Raw genomic sequence first — 19,770 nt, forward strand, 5'->3', positions numbered from 1 at the left:
CTTTTTGATTTTGGTTTTACAGGGGATTACAGTTAAGAGAATATATGAATCTCAGAAGAGACTTTGAACTTTGGATTTTTAAACAAGTTTGAGACTGTTATGACTTTAGGGACTTTTGAAGTTGAAGTGAGTACATTTCTACATTATGGTATGGCTACAAGCCTGTGGGGGCCAAGGGGTAGAATGTGGTTGTTTGATGTTGAAAGGCCCTCATACTCTACTGTATTTGAATTCTTGGCCCATAGGAACTGGCACTATTAGGAGGTATGGCCTTGCTGGAATAGATGTGGCCTTGGCGGAGGAAGTGAGTCACTGTGGAAGTGGGCTTAGAGATCTGTGTGTCTCAGTGTCCTGCTGCTGCGTGTGGATCAAGATATAGAAGAAGTCTATGCAACTTCTCCATCACCCTGTCTGCTTGTATACCAGCATGCTTCTTGCCATGATGATAATGGACTAAACCTATAAACTATAAGGCAGTTCCAATGAAATGTTTTCCTTTATGAGAGTTGACATGGTTGTGGTATCTCACAGCAATAAAATCCTAACAAAGACACCTGTGGACCTGGAATATCTCAGTTTATGTACCCCCCTAGCAGTCACCTGACTACTGCACACATCTTTCCTCCAAGGGGCTCTAAAACCCCTGTTATCTACCCTTCAGTCTGGTCTCTGGCAACTCTGGCATCTCCAGAAATGTGAGTATTCACCAAAGAAGACTTCTCAGGCAGAGATTTAAGCAAATACAATGTGTTTATTAGCTAGCCTCGAACTACACTGGGTGTTCTGGATCCCGTTGTAGCCCTGTGCCTTTTTCAGGATGAGCTTTTAAGCACAAAAACCATGTTTTATGTTTACATACTTCAGTTAACAAGAACAGTTAGACTGAAATGGAACTGCAGGAAGTAAAAAGCAAGGTTCATACATTTAGAGACTTTCCTATAACTATGGACTTTGATGAATTAGGCCTTTGTTTTTATTTTTGGCATGTGGTGCTTTTTATGTGCTGAGTTTTACATCCTGAATGGCACTTCCATCATGAAGTCGGTTGTGTTAAGGTATGGGTCCCTGTTACAGTGCTGATTTAAAGGTGTATTCTTTTGTGTTTGGGTGAAATATTCTATAAATATCATTTAGATCCATTTGGTTTATAATGTCTGGTAGCTTCGCTGGTTCTTTGTTTAGCTTTTTTCTGGATGGCCTGTGCATGAGTGAGAGTGAGGTACTGACATCTCCCACTATTAGTGTGTGAGTCAATATTTGATTTTTTTTTTTTTTTTTTTTTTTTTTTTTTGGTTTTTCGAGACAGGGTTTCTCTGTGTAGCTTTGCGCCTTTCCTGGAACTCGCTTTGGAGACCAGGCTGGCCTCGAACTCACAGAGATCCGCCTGGCTCTGCCTCCCGAGTGCTGGGATTAAAGGCGTGCGCCACCACCGCCCGGCCAATATTTGATTTAAGCTGTAGTAGTATTTGTTTTACAAATGAAATTGCCCTTGTGTTTTAAGAATGCATGTTAGAAATTAAAACATCATCATGGCAGATTTTACCAATGGTAAACATGTAGTGCCCTTCCTCATCTCTTTTGATTAATTTTTGTTAGAAGAGCCTTAGATGCATTTTATATACTTATGGGAGTATTAGATGAGCAATGAGGCCACATTAGTTATTTTCCCCTGTGAGCTAGAGTTCAAACCACATACTTCACATGTGATAGGCAAATAATATGCTGCTATGTCAGCTTTTATATAGAATTTTCTTCAGTCATTCATGGTGATTTACACCTGTATTTCCAGCACTTGAAAAGCTGAGGCAGGGCACCACTAGCTTGAGGCCAGACCAGAGCACAGAATGAGACCTTTTTCCAAATACACAAAACAATTTCCTCATATAGGACAAGATCTCTCCAGGACATATGCTGTGCAGATTCTATAGGTAGTCATTTAGAAATAAAAGGCAAAGTTTTCCTAGGCCAATAGCAGAACAAGTGGTGATGCTGCTTACATGGTTAGATTTCCCCCTTGGCAAGAGTTAAAAGGTTTTAAAACTAGCCTGTCACTTTCACTTTATTTTTGCTCTTCTTCCAAACTTGCCGTATATCTCTCTATTATTCTTTGATTTAATCAGTACATTTATTTAGCTGAACATGAAGGCTCACACCTGTCATCCTAATGTTTTGGAGGAAGTTGGAGAAAGTTGAAGACTAATCTGATCCAAATAGTGTTATTGTATAACTCAAGGTATGAATAGGTATTATTAAATAGATAATTCCTAGAATGAAAATGAAGTGCTTTTACTAGACACTATTTCTCCATTTCTCCTAGACCTGATTTTAATCAATTGGGACCTTTGTGTGTCCCTTAGAGACTCCTTTTTGAGATAGGATCTCACTGGGCTAAGACTGGCCATGAACTTCTAATTCTCTTGTTTCTACCTCCTAGTTAGAGATCACTGGTGTCAGGTGTCCATGCCTATGTGATAAAGACCTCTCATTAAAGGCTTAATTTAGTGAGAGCTCTGTTCTGCAGGCTCTAGTTGTTAGCCTAATGCTCAATATTTTATTTTTAGAGCCATACATATTTATATAGGGAATGACATGGATATAACTTGACAAGAAAGGACTGTAGACTCTTGCTTGTGGCCAGTAAATTCCTGATTCCGTTAGGTACAGCCATTGCTGGGGCATTCTGAAAGTCTTCTTACTCTAAGATATATGTGTATATATGTTCTGCTGGTAATAACACCCAGAAAGTGAAGCTATATTGTAGTCGAACTTAAAGTTCACAGAGCCTGGAAAAATGGCTATGTTAACGTGCATATGGAGTTTCCTGAAGACAGGTCAGTTCACAAGCCCTAGATGGCAGTTCTTTTGACTATGAAGGAAATCAATACCTATTCCAGACCTGTGGCCTTTCGTAACTCTTTTGTGATATGTATCCCAAATGCTTTGCTTTTCTTTCTCCTAGGATATTCTTGTGTGATTATTTTTGTGTTCTTGTTTCTTGAGGCAGGGCCTCATAGCACAGGTTGCCCAAAAGCTCTCTGTTTACCCACGAATGACCTTGAACTTCTTATCTTTCTACCTCCACTCTTAAGTGCTGGCATGACAGCCATCCCAATCTGTCTTAGTTAGGATTTCTATTGCTATGAAGAGACACCATGACCACGACAAGTCTTATAAAGAGAACATTTGATTGGGGTTGCTCACTCACAGGTCAGAGGTTTATTCTGTTATTATCATGGTGGGACATGGCAGCATGTAGGCAGCATTGTGTTGAAAAGTAGCTGAGAGTCCTACATCTTGCAGGAAACAGGAAGTGGTATCGTGAGCATACATGATACCTCAAAGCACTCCTCCACAGTGAAACACTTCCATCAACAATGCCACACTAGTCCAACAGTTCTAACATCCTTATAGTGCTACTCCCTTTAGGGCACATTTTCTTTTTAAGCATCACACTATCCTTGTCCCCTTCATAAAATAGGAATTAAACTCAGGGATTCATGCATTCTGGACAAGTATGCTTCCACCTGAGCTACATCCTGAGATCCTATAATCTTTTTCTTTTTAATAGGATTTTAATTATAATTTTACTATATATGAATGTTTTTTCTCCGTATATGCCTGTGTACAGAGTGTTTTCCTGGTGCCATGTAGACCAGAAGAGAGTCAGATTACCTTGAACTGGAGTTAGAGGTGGTCCTGAGCCACCATGTGCATTCTGGGAAACAAACCCAGGCCCTTTGGAGGAGCATCAAGTGCTGGTAACCACTGAGCCATGCAATGACCCTAAGTGATCTGATTCTACTCATACCCCAAATCTCTAGTTCTCCAACCATTTATATTTTAAGTCAGATCTTTTATTTCATTTTTATTTAAATTATTTTATGGTATGCATATGGGTGTTTTGGCTGTATGTATATTTATGTACCATATGAACGTGTACAGTCTGAGAATGCCAGAAGACAGCATTGAATCCTCTGGAATTGGAGTTACTCTGGTCATTGAGTCTCCATGGGGTTGCAAGGAATCAAACCTGAATTCTCTGGAAAAGCTGACAGTGCTCTTTAACCAGTTAGATATCTGTAAAGTGCCAGAGATCTAAAGAACAAAGTAGGTCATGTTGTTATACATATTATTTATTCTCAAAACTGAAGGCCTGACAGTAAAGTTCCTTGTAAAATCAAGTCCTCAAGTCCACTGTTTTCCCTAGTTCTCTGTTGACATTGCTTTAACCATGCTTCAGTGCTTTAGGTTGTCAAGTATGTTATCACTTCAGGGCATTTCACCTCATTTTCCCTTTGCCAAGAATGGTCAACTCCCATGTGTCCCTTATTTCCTTTGTGTCACTGAATGAGGAAGCCCTGCTCTCACCACTTTAAAAACTCCAGCCATAAAGCCCAGAGTGTTGGATTATATCTATAAACCTAGCATTTGGAAATTAAGGCAGAAATACTAAGTTCATGGCTATCTAGATTACAAATGGCAGTAAAGGTCACCTGGGGTTACAGGATACCCTGTTTTAAATATAATAACCTGCAGCCTTAATGTTGGGTCTAGCATTCATGGGGCCCAGTGAAGAGACTGTGAGACTTCCTTTCATGAAGATATGAGATAAAGCCTTAGTTTCATTTTGAGGTAACAATATGTTGAGCTACCCAGGCTCTGAGACACATGCCATGAATAGCTGCATGTAGGAAGTGGAAGTAGCCAAAGAGAGAGATGTATGAGAAGTTGCAGAGAGAAAGAACCGTATAAACCTTTTGAAACTGAAGCCCTGGGTGCCTGACACAGCTGCAAGTGTTGGTGTTTGTCCTGTATAGTTTTACACTTGACCTGGTCTAATCTTTCCTTAATTCTTTGAAAGGGAAATGTATGTTCTATGCCATTGTGTTTTGGGTTGATATGATTCCTGTTTTGATATTACTTGAGGTCATAGTCAAAGATTGTCTTCTGTGTCAGAAGAATCTGTTGTCATTCAAATAGTGTTGGGACTATTACATAATATGGGGATCTTTGAAATCAGACTAAATGCATTTTGCATCATGGTTTGACTTTGAGCCTGTCATGGCCTGTGTCAAAATGTTGAGGGTTGAATGAAAAATCTTCCAAGTAGTATACAGAGTTTGAGCATTTGTCTTTGGTGTGGGTTTTCATTGGTGACTTACAAAACTCTTATGAGGAGGAGCCTTTCTGGAGGAATATAGTCTCACCACATTTCTTGGTTTTATTGAAAGTGAGCAGCCCCCTTCCTTCTCATGTAGGCACGCCATCACCAACAGTAGAGATTCCATTCCTAAATAATATAAGGTAAAGTAGAAGCAATTACTTTTCCTCCCTAATCCATATTTCTTGCCTGATATTTTTATGTTTATATTTTTGGTGGATGGAATCTGGTTTTTGTACATGTAGCATTTGCCCTTGTGCTTAACAACCCACATCATGACTTTTAAACTTTGGCAGGTTTGTCATTTTTCAGAGCAAGAATGTATACATTCAAGAAATTAATAGTCATTAATAGTCTCCTGAATCACTGAATTGCAGGTGTGTAATATTGTCCCTACCTTTGTGTGTGTTTTTATGTTTTTAAATTGTTTTCAATGGCTGAAATTTTTGCCTAGATAGACAGACAGACAGACAAATAGATATGTACCACTTGTCTTTCTGTTATTTGCTGAAGGCAGAAGGGAGTATTCTATTTTGACCTGGAGTTAGGAATAGTTGCTAATATCCATTGAGTGTTGGGAACTGAGCTAGGACCTCTTCAGAAGCAACAGGTGATCTTATCTGTTGACCCATCTTCACATACTCCATCCCTTTGATTGTTTGTTTTCCTGTTTTAGGATCAATATTTACTTTACTAATGTTCTTGAGAATTCATTGATCTGTCAGTTAGTAACTTCTTAAAAATGCTTTCCTTCCTGGGAATTATTAGTCTTACAGTTCAATAGGGGTCACTCTAGGTTATGATAGACAAGTATAAAACTGAAGTGAATGTTTAACTCTTTGGAGGAATTTTTGTTTGAGACCGGGTCTTACTATGTACTTTTGGCTGTCCTGGCAATTTCTACATAAACCAGGCTTGGAAATCATAGAGTTTCATCTACTTTGCCTCCTGAGGTTTGAGATTGGAGGTGTGCACCACCACACCTATATTTTCTATCCTTTCTTGAAGTTAATAATTTTGATAAAATTCTGCTGATGTATACTAAATAGTGTTACTCACATTGCATGTCTCTTTGTATATATTCCTAGGCATTTCTCTTGCTGTGCCATATTCTTTTCTGTGGGTACTGGAATGGAAGGGTCATTCTCTTTTGATGTGTCCTTTTAAAATGAGTTGGTGACTGTATTTGATATTTATTGACCCATGTCATAGAATGTTTTGAACACACAGAATTGTTTAAATATTTTCTCAATGAAGTGTACATTTGTAATTCAGTCAGTCTCATTTCAATTACAAACATTTATGGGACATTTTAGGATGTGGTGACCTATGAGGATGTGCATGTGAACTTCACTCCTGAAGAGTGGGCTTTGCTGGATCCTTCCCAGAAGAGTCTCTACAAAAATGTGATGCTGGAAACCTATTGGAACCTCATTTCTATAGGTAAGAATGTGAGCTTTCTGTCAATTTTTAACTTAAGGGGACAAGCTTTTCTTGGAGATTGGTGCTCTTCTGTGATTTTGAACGTGAAAGGGGAAGAATGTGGTGAATAAATCAAGCATGGTACTAAGATTCATGCAAGATAGTAATTTCAAGTGTGCCTAATTTCCAGTAATATATCACATACATTTTCTCATACTGTGTTTTAGGATTCAAATGGAAAGACCATAATATTGAAGAACATTGTCAGAGCTCTAGAAGAAATGGAAGGTAATTTTCACATGCAAGCTGATACATATGTATATTTGAAGAAATGTTAATGTACCCTGAACATTTAATGAAAAGCCACTGTGTAAATAAGCATAGCTTTGTGATGATTATAAAATTGTCACAACACCATGCACTCCAATGTCAGGTAGCTGACCACTGTTTACTCAGCTTTCCTTTAAGTAGAAAACGAGAAAACAATGCCGTAATAGATGTCACAGTTTCAATTATAGCCATGTGAGAGGCGTGTTGTAGAACTGTCCATCCATTTACTGCCATACCATTCAGTTATATAAGGTATACACATTGATGAGGGGATTAGTTTATGTCCAAGATCTCTTATATGCAAAGCTTCCATATTTTTTTTTAAGATTTATTTATTTATTATGTATACAGCATGTTTGCCTGTAGGCCAGAAGAGGCACCAGATCTCATTACAGATGGTTGTGAGCCACCATGTGGTTGCTGGGAATTGAACTCAGGACCTCTGGAAGAGCAGCCAGTGCTCTTAACCTCTGAGCCATCTCTCCAGCCCCGCAAAGCTTCCATATTAAAGCTAGTGTTACTCATATGCTTGTAGTGAGTGACTTAGCATAGTTTAGTTAGAGGAGCACTTTATGAGAGACCAGGAAGTTGCTGTGGTGTGGAAACATTAATCCCTATTCCACATCTTTATGGCATACAAAACGTGAGACTATGTGACTGTAACGTGAAAATCTTTTTTTTTTTTAACTTTATTTTCCTTTACAAGATATGTCATCTGTCATTCTGGATACAAGGCGTGTGAGCATAAGGGACATGCAAAGAAGCATTGTACTTCTGTCTTTCGCAGAAAAGTTGGAAGATGTGTAGTAGTCCCCTCTATGAGAAGACATGATGACTGTGATACAAGTTTACAATTAATTGGTTTTTCAACTTCAGGGGGAATTCATCAACAAACTCACATTGAAGAAAAACCTTATAAGTACCAGGAATATGGAAATACATCTCTCTGTACTGGTTCACTGTGCACATGTAGTGTGGCTCACAGTATAAGAAAATGTTATGAATGCAATCAGTGTGGTCACATTCTCAGTTCTTCAAGTTCTCTTCAAAGATGTGAAAAAACTCATGTGGGAAGAGAAAATAATAAATGTGAGTCATCTACTAAAGGCTTTAGGCTTGACAGGCATCGTCAAACACACCAAAGAACCAATAACGAAGAGGCTCTCTATGAATGTAATCAACATGATAAAGTCTTTAGATCTGACTCCTCTTTAAAAGTACACCGAAGAACTCATTTAGAAGGAAAACTCTATGAATCTAATCAAAGTTATAAAGCCTTTGAATGTCACAGTCTTCATCAAGTACATAGAATTCAAGCTAAAGAGAAAAAGTATGAATACTCTCAATGTGATAAATCCTTTGAATGTCCCACTAATCTTCAAATATATAATAGAAGTCATACTGGAGAGAAATCTTATGAATGTAATCAATGTGGCAAAGCCTTTGCATATAACAGTCATCTTCTCACTCATCTAAGAAGTCATACTGGAGAGAAACCCTATGAATGTAATCACTGTGGTAAAGCCTTTGCACGGAAGAAGAATCTTCTCTGTCATGAAAAAAGTCATACTGGAGAGAAACCCTATAAATGTAATCAATGTGGTAAAACCTTTGCAGAGAAGTATATGCTTCTCAGTCATGAAAGAATTCATACTGGAGAGAAACCCTATAAATGTAGTCAATGTGATAAAGCCTTTTCAAGGAAGAGTAATCTTCTCAACCATGAAAGAATTCATGCTGGAGAGAAACCCTATGAATGTAATCACTGTGGTAAAGCCTTTGCACAGAAGAGTAATCTTCTCATTCATGAAAGAATTCATACTGGAGAGAGACCCTATGAATGTAATCTATGTGATAAAGCCTATGTATCGAAGAGTAGTCTTCACAGTCATGCAAGAAGTCATAATGGAGAGAGACCCTATGAATGTAAGCAATGTGGTAAAACTTTTGTACAGAAGAATAGTCTCCAAATTCATGAAAGAATTCATACTGGAGAGAAACCCTATGAATGTAATCAGTGTGGTAAAGCCTTTGTCCAGAAAAGTACTCTTCACAGTCATGAAATAATTCATACTGATAAGAAACCCTATGAATGCAGTGAATGTGGTAAAACCTTTGCAGAGAAGAAGAATCTTCTTGGTCATGAAAGAAATCATACTGGAGAGAAACCTTATGAATGCAATCAATGTGGTAAAGCCTTTGCACTGAAGAAATATCTTCTCAGCCATGAAAGAATTCATAGTGGACAGAAACCCTATGAATGTAATCAGTGTGGTAAAGCGTTTGCAACAAAGGGTTATCTTCTTAATCACAAAAGAATTCATACTAGATAGTACCATATGGATGTAATCAATATGGTAATAAGATGTGAGCTGCCATGTGAGTGCTAGAAACTGAACTGTGTTTTCTACAAGAGGTACTTGCTGGAGTCCAATCCATAGGGGTTCAGGTCCCAAAGAGGAAATTGGTTGTCACCAAAAGGAGACTGCCATGATCTGAGCATGAGTCAGCATAGCTGCTGCTTTATTGAAAAAGTACTACACCTATTCTATGCTATAACTGAATATTAGTTTAGACTCAAGCAAGATTGTAAGCAGACTTAATGATTCCAGGATAAAAGCAGGCATCAACCTCATCACAGCATTTTTCCTGAGACAAAAAGTGATAGTTCCACCAAGTATCTAAAGGCCTTTCTGGATGTGAGCCCATTGTTTCCTTTTGTAGTGTGCTCTTATCCCTGGGACCAGGTATATCCAGTTAGTGCATCTTTAAGTTCTCTGTTCTTGGTAATCAGGGGAACAAAATGGGCATTCTTGTGTGAGAGTAGGCATATTTATCATGCTATGTGATTCCATGGTGATGGGGATTTTTCAATAATTTTTTTTTGAAGAGACTGCCTATGTATACATTCCTATCCTCTACTGAAGCCCACAAAAAATATTTCCCACAGAAAAATGCATAAGGAGACTTCATAATATATAATGGGAATTATTAAATAAATTAAATTATTGAATAAATTATTAAATAAAGGTAAAGGTGCTGGTGAATTAAAAGATCTGCAATGTCAATATGCTCGTACTTGGCCAAACAGCAATGGTTACCGTGCAGTCCACGCCAGGTACTAAACTGCTATACCATCTCTTGGCCCTTTATATTTCTTTTTAGATTCAGCTTATTCTTTGTGAGTGCACATGCATAGTGTAGTTTGAAATCAGATAACAGCCTATGGTACCCAGTCCTTCCTTTCTACCATTTGGATCCTAAGGACCAAACCAGGTCCATGAGTATTGGCTGCAAGCACCTTTACCTGCGGAGGCATGCCATGATTTCCATTGAGCCCTGATATTTTTTTGTTAATCATTGTTTTGTGAGGTTTTTTTTTTTTTTTTTTTTAGAACAGTTTTGTGGCATCATTCCCGCTGGACTATACCTGACCTTACTCCAGACAGTTGGCACATACCCCTAATCCATCTTTTGTTTCTTGGTTACCTTTTGTTTCTCTTTTTGCCATCTACGTGAATCTTGTCTGAGAGTCTCCCGAGGGTACAAGCCTATGGAAAAACTTGGTTCAGGAAAGCCGGAAAACTGATGAATCGAGGAATTTCCACTTGGCATTGTATTGCTGTGAGCTTCTTTCAGGTTGTTTTGAACATATGGAAATCAACTGGCTAAAGTGTAAGTATTGAGAAAAATAAAAATGCCCTGGGTAAAGGGAAAGTGCTCCAATCCTGAAAGGCTGGATCCCCCTGCAGCTGTGAAAGGCTAGATTAATTCTTAAGTGCCTCTGAGTTTTCATTCAGTGGTCCAATCCCGGGTGCACCCACACACCCTCACCTTGACAATTGGTGCCCAACATGACATTGACCCCTGTTGTGTGGCTTGAAGAAGGACAAATGATCTGCTGAAGAAGGACAGAGGAGCTGGCCATCTTAACAGGAAGCGCCCTCAGGGTAAGGGGACTCGACAATCTGCAGGGTCATGGAGAATTTAAACTCCCCATCTCAGGAGCAACAAAATGTATAGTTGCTAAAGTGCTTGTCAAAAGAAAAAGTGGTAACTATACAATTTTTAAAGCTAGAAATAGAATGATTCCTAAGACAGGAAGTAAATCAGAGAAAAAGACCTTTATCAATACAGAAAAGGGAAAGAAAAAAAGAAAATCCTTCCCAGTAGAGAAGAGGGAAGGAAAGGAAATAAAAGGAAAGTTCGCAATAGAAAAGGGTGAAATGGTTAATCAAGATGAAAAATATTGAAACCAGGCTTAAAGATTAAAAGGCCCCATAAAAGAAAAATAAAGTAAAAAGCCTCTTCCCAGTAGAGAGGAAGAAATAGCTCTTTCCAATATAAGAAATTGAGGATAGCTAAAACTCTGAGCTCTTTCTGCCTGTCAGCTCTTTCACAGATCTGCCTGCCAGCACAGAGTGGCAGCATCTGAATTACAAAAAATCAACAGATGAGGCTTCACTGCTGCAGCCTGAACAAGCACAGCAAACCCAGAGCTTAGAATTGTGTTGTCTGTTTGCTTAACTTTGGTTTATATGTTTTTTTATTTTTCTCTCAGACCAGGAATAATTCTCTATTAAAGATCCTTTCATGGGAAATGTTTTCTGTTTTTCCCTAATGGTGGGAATAACTCACTATTAGTAGTCCCTTCATGGGAGAAAGAGGAAGTTTAAACGGGCCCAACTTCTGGTGAGAACAGTTGTGGTCAGGACATGGAATGCTAAGTTGATGGTGTTTGATTTCCCAGAGATATTAATCATTCAGTGTATAGAGGATGTTCTCTTCTTTTGATTGTCTAATAAGTGTTTGGATGAATGTTTGATTTTCATGGTAGATAAACTAAAGGAACAGGATTCGTAATTTTAAACTATATATTGGATATGCACTTGTCTGTTTATCATTACTGAGAGTTTGGTTCTGCTCTTTAAGTTTCTTTCTAGAAATTCTTGGTTAAATTCTTTAAAATATTAAAACCTGAAACAGATTGAGTTGTTAGCTTATTAAATAATGTGGTTGCTAGGATAAAAACTCATAGAAAATAATCTCTTACTGATAAAGAGCTTTTAAAATTATTTATCCACTAAACAAAATACAGGTAAATTGTTTGATCCACACTGTTAATTATTGGCAAGTTGCATTAATGTGTTACTTGGGATCTATTAAAAAAGGATCCTCTTTTTAAGATTTTATAAAAGTACTCTTAAAATTCTATAGAGATTGTCTTTAATGCTATTATAGATAGCTTATGTAAAAAAAAAAGACTATGCAGATAAAGACTGGTGATAGAATTGGTCAATTATTATTGCTTCCATATCTTAAAGGCAAAGTGGCAACTATATATAGAACTGGAGGCTTTGGAAGTACAGGAAAAAAAGGTGTGTTGGCAAACAGTCATCAATGATAAAAGGTCTAAATTAAAAGCAAAATTAAATGGGATTGAAATTGAAGGATTATTGGATTCTGATGTGTCTGTAATTTCACAAGAATCCTGGGATCCCAACTGGCCTTTACAAGAAATCTCCACTCAATTTGTAGGCATTGCAACCTTATCTCAAGTAAAAAAAGAGTGTAGAGTGGATTAAATGTGTAGGACCTGAAGGACAAGTAGAAATGTTAAAGCTTTATGTGGCTGATATAGCCATGAATTTATGGGGGAGAGATTTGTTACAACAATGGGAAGCTCAAATTAATATTCCTACAATTTCTGAAGTAGCTTTTAAAGTGATGTTTAAAATCGGGGTATATTCCTGGAAAGAGTATTGGGAAGAATTATAAGTGAAAGTCACAGGCTAAGGAATTCATAAACTGTCCTGCTTGTTCTTTTTATAATCAAGTTCCTTTACCTGCACATCTCATCCTAAAGGTACACAAAGGAATGAAATTTGGCAAATGGATGTATTCCATTTAGTAGATTTTTGAAAATTAAAATATGTTCATAATATCATTGACACTTATTCTGGGTTCCAATGGACATCTCCCTTAAGTTCTGAAAAGGCAGATTCTATAATTACACATGTTTATTAGAAACAATGGTTGTAATAAACATACAGCACAAATTAAGACTGATAATGCCCCAGCTTATTTTTCCAGTAATATAAAACTTTTTTTTTTTTTTTTTTTTTTTTTTTGCGTGTTACAACATAAACCATGTTACTGGGATACCATATAGGACAAGCAATTGTTGAAAGATCTAATCACACTATAAAATAGATGCTAAACAGAAGGGGAATATGAGGACCATCAGGAATAGACTGCATAATTAATGCTTTACTAACTTTAAATGTTTTTAAACGCTAATGAAACAGGAACAACAGTGAGTTATGAAAAGAATTCCTGAATCAAGTAGGCCCATGTATTATAAATGTTTTAACATCAAAATAGTTCAGCGAATGTGGAGGCAATATTAAGGCCTAGACTTGACTTTACAGACTCCATCTTAGGGAAGGACCACCATCTTAGACCACCTGGTGACTGGAGGCTGTACTCAGTTCCAGGAAGATTCTCAGGAATGTGCCATGACTACTTGAACAGAAATCCTAGGAGCATCCAATTAAGAAATTCATCAGTAAAGTTTAATAAGATCAAGATAGGCCCGCAGATATCCTGTCTGCAGATTATGGCCCTTACAGATATCCAGATAATCCTGTCAACAGATTGTGGTTCCACACCAAAAGTCTAACCCAATAGTTTCAAATGTAGTTTTTCATTGAATGTCTAGACCAATAGTTTCAAAAAATCACCTTGTCCGATATTCCTTTTACCCAATCTCAAAATACCAAGGCATGTAATTCCCAGCTTGTGGTTTTTTCCTTTAAAAACCCTCCTACTCCTGAGCCCCTGGCTGCTGCCACATTTGCCTCCATCTGCTGAGTCAGAGCATAGAGTGATGGTCTGTGTTTGAACCTGAAAATAAAAAGACCCATGTGTGCTTGCATCAGAAACCAGGTCCTTGGTGGTCTCTAGGGGATGTGAGACATGGGCATAACATTTGGTTCATTGTCTGGGAACCCTCCCCTCCCCTGACTCTGGACTGGAGGGTCTGCCTGTCTGTCTTGTCTGTCTGTGTTTAGTTTTGTGCATACCTAAGTCAGTGATTGTGGTTGGGAATGGTTAAGGTCAGACGTGCCAGAGAATTGTGATCACAAGGAGCTAGATGTTTCAGACTCCTACAGTGGGGATAGAGAGCCCCACATCTGTTTGATCTGTATGGCATTTGGACACACAAGTATGTCGCTCCCACGTGGCAGCAAGCCATCATTCTGTTTGACCCTCTGCTTTCAGCCTCATTGAGGCAAGCTTTTCTCTTGTGTCCTTGGTCTCCTGTGGTATGTGTTTCTATGTATTTGTGTTTCTGACTGTGACAAACGATATAGGACAGACACTTCTCTGGACTTATTCTTAACTTATTACTGAGATGTTAACACACATGCTCATAATCTTTTGGTTTTGATTAAAAAGTCTAAACTTGTCACCTCTTGCAGATCAGACTGGCTGGCACTCAGTATTTGCTGGCCTCCCAAGGGAACCTTCCACCTGGCCCTTATTGGGGCAGTGGAGGAGATTGTCTTCAGACCACCAGTGGGGCACTCCAACCAAGCTCCCTACATAGTGGCCTGGAGGGACCTGCTAGAGGACCCCCCTTCCTGAATTAAACCATTCTTGCCCCTACAGGTTAAGGTCATGACTGCTGCTGAGAAAGACGTAGCCTCCAAGGCCCCTTCAGCTCCTAAGCCGGAGGTCCTTGAAGGAGACAACACAGAGGAAGAGAACTTTCCTCTGCCCCGCCTCCTGTTATGCCCCCAATCCTGGTGCAGCCATCCCAATACCAGCCCCCCTGTCAATCCCGCTGGGTCCTCCTCCTCTGTCCCTGAATGCTCCCTCCCCTGGGGTAAGAGAGGGACCGGGTCATGGGATGCATAGTTGTAGGAGAGATACCCCTGATCCTGGCACAACAGTCCTTCACCTTAGGGCAGCAGAACCTCCCCACTAGGATGGGAATCAAATCACACCACTACTGACCTTTTGCCATGAGTGATCTTTACAATTGGAGAGCCCCAAATGCAATCTTCTCAGAAAATTCTAAGGAACTGATTACCTTCTTTGAAACAACTCTCTTCACCTACCTCCCCACATGGGACGACTATAGGCCGTTTTTTCAGCTCCACTTCATGACGGAGGAGAGAGACCGCATACAGACCAAGGCCCGGAAGCTGGTTACAAGTGCTACTGGAGAGCCTTCAGCTAACCAAGCTCTCATAGATGTGGCTTTCCCCTTGATTCGCCTGGTGTGGTCTATTGCCAGACTCTGTTGGCAGGTCTCAAGGCAGCCACAAAGCGACCTTCAAATTTGAGTAGGGTCTACGATGTTAGACGGAGCAGATGAAAGCCCAGCATCGTTCCTGGAGCACCTTCAGAAGGCCTTAAGAAGTTATACGCCTTATGATTCTGAGTCCCAGGATGTAGCATGAATCTTAGAGAGTCTTATTAATAAAAATCAAACCTGAGGCAAGTTATTGGGGTGAAATGCTGGATGGTCAGAGAGACAGAACAAGCCACAGTTATCTCACCTTGCCAGATCCTCAGCTGGCCTTGTTTCCTCAGATTGGAAGCTTCTGTGTCCTCATCCCAATGGCTCTCAGCTGAACTGCTGCTAGAAGCCTGAAAGCTTAAGCAGCCAAATGCCTAACCAGCTAAATGCCTCTAGTTTCTGGTCCTCATGCCTTATATATCTTTCTGCTTTCTACCACCACTCCCTGGGATTAAAGGCTTGCTTTCTGGGATTAAAGGCATGAGTCACCATGCTTAGCTGTATCCTTGAACACATGGATTTTTGCCTCTGGAATGCTAGGATTAAAGGCGTGTGCTACCACTGCCTAACTTCTATGTTTAATATTGTGGCTGCTCTGTCTCTGACCCTAGATAAGTTTATTAGCATGCACAATATTTGGGGGAATACAATACCACACCAGGAAAATGCCCCTGCAATGATCCTGGCCTTCATTAACCAGTCAGCTCCAGATATCAAGAGAAAGCTACGGCGGCTGAAACGCCCCAGAGAAAAAAGCATTAGGGATTGAGTAGAGGTGGCTGAGAAAGTGTATAGTTGAAGAGATAGTGAGGAGAAGAAGGAAATCAAACGGGAGTGGTGCAAGAATTGGCACCTCACTGCTGTGCTGCTGGCTGCTACTGCAGAACCAGAAGAGTGCCAAAGGAGACTGCAGTGCCTTGTGCTGGAGAGGAGAATAAAAAAAAACAAAAACAAAAAACTGAGAGGGAAGAAAGAAAGGCCCCAGGTGGGAAAGAATCAATGAGCGTACTGTAAATAGGTAGGGCACTGGGCCAAAGAATGCTGCCAAAAGTCAACTAGGGTAACTAAAGTCCTTAGCCAGCAGAATATGGATAGTGATTAGGTGAGACAGGGTTCGGCCCCCTTCCCTGAGCCTAGGGTAACACTTAAGAGTGGAGGGGAGACCAATTGACTTCATGGTGGACACGGGAGTTCAGAACTCAGTGCTACTGAGGGCTAAGGACCCATGACTGTGGACAAAATTCTAAACGGTCTTATTAAATAAGAAACAGCCAAATATGGAGTTAAACCCCAAGAGATCAGAGCACTAGCCAAGAGCCAAGACTACCTTTAGCTTACCACTCACTGCCGTCCTTCCCCTAAGAGAGAGACCTTCTTCCTTGTGATATTTTAATTGTGCTGAAATGTGATTTTATTTGTACGTTAATAAATAAAGTTTGCCTGGAGATCAGAGGTCATTAGCGAGCCAGGAATAGAAGTGAGGTGGTGGTAGCCCATGCCCTTAATCCGATCACATGGCAGGCAGAGTCTCTGTCTGGTCAAGGACACAGCCAAGCGTGGTGACCCCTGAGTCTTTAATCCCAGTACCAACCATAGAGACCAGGAGGTCTGTATAGACAGGCAGTGACAAGGAAGTCATGTGGCTGGGCTTAGAGCCAATGAGAAGGCAGAACAGGAAAGCAATAAAACAAGACACAGGAAGAAAGTCTCTCGGGAAGGATGACAGCGAGTGGTAAGCTAAAGGTTGTCTTGGCTCTTTGCTAGTGCTCTGATCTCTTGGGCTTTAACTCTGAAAAAAAATTTCTGGGCTACATGCTGCTTTGATGGAAGCATAGACCCACTGCTTCCCAGAGTTGGTGGGAGTATGGTTCCCAGAGCTGGCTGTAAACATAGTTTTGTGATGTTGGGAAGCTAAGGTGGGCGGAAATGCTGCAGTTTAAAGCAGTAGATTCACAATAAGACAAATTCAGATGGGATAAACCTCTAAATGGTTTACAATGTGTGTAAAAATGTACATAGACTTGGAAGAGAAAAAACTAATATATGCAGTTATATATAGAAATAGATAGTTTGAAAAAATAAAGTCTTTAAAGAGAAAGTAAAAGTAATATAAAAACTAAGCCACGTAAAGATGGATATCACACAGAGAATCTGGATTGTGTTGTCTTTGGGATTTTTAACTACAGAGAGACATTTGATTGTAAAGGCTGCTGAGTTAAACCAATATGTATATTTTAAAGATACCTTGACTTCAAAATTTGGATGTAAGGATATGTTGCTTTGGAAAGGAGGCTCTGCTTTTGTTTCCACAGAAAGCAAGAGGCTATGGATTTGTTCCAGATTAAGATACATCAGGTTTGACCAGCCAAGACCCCCTGAAAGGTCTCCGATGACACCATGGCCCAGATGATCCAACATCCAGAACAGTTTCAAGGCAACTGGCTCAGACAATACAGCCTCACGGACTACCTAAAATAAAATCCTAAAATTTTCTTCATGTCCTCATAAGAATACAGCACCCTCATCCAGCAGGAAGTAGTATGAAAAGCTACACCCAAATTCCCAAATATACCAAGCTGGCTTTGGAGATGGAATTGGCTCACTCCTTCTCTAAACCCAAGCATATTTGCTAAAAAAAAATAAATAAATAAAAAAAAAAAAAGTTGATCAGAAGACCCTCTAGTGTGCGACAGAGAAAAAACAATATTTTTATTTAAAGCAGGGTGATTATAAATGCAATCTCTTTCTAAAGAAGAAAAGGGGATAGTATAGACATGGAAGGATGAAAGGGTATATTAACGAACCTACATTTAGAGAATAGCAACTTGTTTAGAAATGTTTTACATTGCTATGGATTTTTATTGATACAAGTTTAAACTTAATTTTGTTATACTGTATATATATTTCTACTCTTGTTTGAGATATTATGGTTATGTAACTCATTTAGATTGTAATGGATAACTAAAAAATACAGATTAATAACTAGTCTTCTACGATAGTCAAACTTACAGTCATGTTAAGTTTTTTAGGTATACATAGATATAATTCAATTAGGTAGGTAATCTTCAAACACTTCAAAGACCTACAGAATATGGCATTTAAAATGTTTTAAAAATTTAGACTTTCTGGACAGTGAGACATGTCTGCTCCTGGCTGCACTAATTTACTTCAGAGAGGAGGATGGGCATCGAAGACACTCTATATAGAGTTTATCTTCTTGACAAAAATAGCCATTTGGGCAAGAAACTTTTTCCCTGGACTTCTTGATTGACTGGACATGCAGGACTCATAGGAAGGTGACCACTGAACTTTGCTTGACAATATGGTCCTTCAGGTTCCTGCTTCACAGAGGAAACTTCCAGAAATTCTACAGGGCACAGAGAGAAGTGACTGAGAGATTCTAGGCCTGTGGGCTGAAGACAGATGCCCCAACTTTACAGAAGAACTTTGGATGACTGTCCAGGCTGCCAACTGTCTCTGTCTACTCTTTCAAGACTCCCAAAAGTTGCTTGTATCCTTCTCCCATTTTGCAGGTAATAGTATATCCTTCTGAGATCTTTGATGTAGTTGAAGACTAGATAGTTATAATTTCCTTAGTTATGATAAAAGATAAATTAGATATAAAACCTTAGACTCACAAATATAAGATAGTTAGGATATCTTCTTTAATTTTGCCAAATACAAATAGACTATATATTATAACTGTAATTCTTGCTTGATAATTGTTTTGTCATGTGTAATTTACTATGTTAAAGTTAAAGCCTTTTTGAAAAAAAGAAAAGGGGAAGTGCTGTGGGATGTCTGTATGCTCTGAATGTGTTACTCTGATTGATTGATAAATAAAATGCTGATTGGCCAGTAGCCAGGCAGGAAGTATAGTGTAAGAGATATAAGGAGAGAAAAAAATTCTGGGAAGTAGAAGGCTGTCAGGAGTAGCCAACCAGACACAGAGGAAGCCAGATGTAGAAGTACCAGTAAGCCACAAGCCACGTGGCAACTTAGAGATTAATAGAAATGGGTTAATTTAAGATATAAGAACTAGATAACAAAAAACCTGCCACGGCCATACAGTTTATTATAAAGTATTATAAGTCTCTGTGTGTTTACTTGGGTCGAAGCACCTGCAGGACTGGCAGGTGAGAGAGATTTGTCCTGACTTTGGGCCTGTGCAGAACTGGAGAAAATTCCAGCTACACATGACAGACAAAAAGACTTGGGTTCAGAGTGCCACCAGAGTCATAACTTATTCATGGACTACCCAAAGAACAGTGTACTTGGGAATGGGCCGGATAAACCATTTATTCCTGGTAATTCCAGAATGCCTATACACCTTGTTAGGCCATGATTTACTGACCAAAATGAAAGCTCAGATATATTTCTCTCATGAAGGAGCTAAATTGCTTAATGAAAAGGGGAAGCCCATTCATGTACTGGTGACCAGTAGTTTGACTGAAGAGTACAGGCTACATCAGGTAGCCACTGAGCATGACTTGTAGCTGGACAAATGGCTACAGGAATTTTTATCGGCCTTGACTGGGTCCGCCCG

General features: G+C 39.3%; 1 protein-coding gene across 5 annotated transcripts in view; it reads left to right on the top strand.

Annotated features, from left to right (window-relative positions):
- Positions 1-19,309, top strand: part of LOC128115847 (zinc finger protein OZF-like) — a 59,172-nt gene extending 39,863 nt beyond the window's left edge. For 3 of the 5 annotated variants that reach the window (XM_052746946.1, XM_052746948.1, XM_052746947.1), the window contains 3 exons: positions 6,478-6,604; positions 6,811-6,871; positions 7,620-19,309. In XM_052746946.1, coding sequence (XP_052602906.1) covers positions 6,478-6,604; positions 6,811-6,871; positions 7,620-9,246 — 1,815 coding nt within the window. In that variant the 3' untranslated portion in view covers positions 9,247-19,309. Of the gene's footprint in view, positions 1-22; positions 127-245; positions 696-6,477; positions 6,605-6,810; positions 6,872-7,619 lie in introns of all 5 variants that reach the window. The other 2 variants (XM_052746950.1, XM_052746949.1) reach the window with 1 other exon arrangement.
- Positions 19,310-19,770: the final 461 nt, after the last annotated feature.

This window comes from Peromyscus californicus, unplaced genomic scaffold (assembly GCF_007827085.1).
Source record: "Peromyscus californicus insignis strain IS unplaced genomic scaffold, ASM782708v3 Scaffold_1__1_contigs__length_55948999, whole genome shotgun sequence".
Taxonomy (NCBI): domain Eukaryota; kingdom Metazoa; phylum Chordata; class Mammalia; order Rodentia; family Cricetidae; genus Peromyscus; species Peromyscus californicus.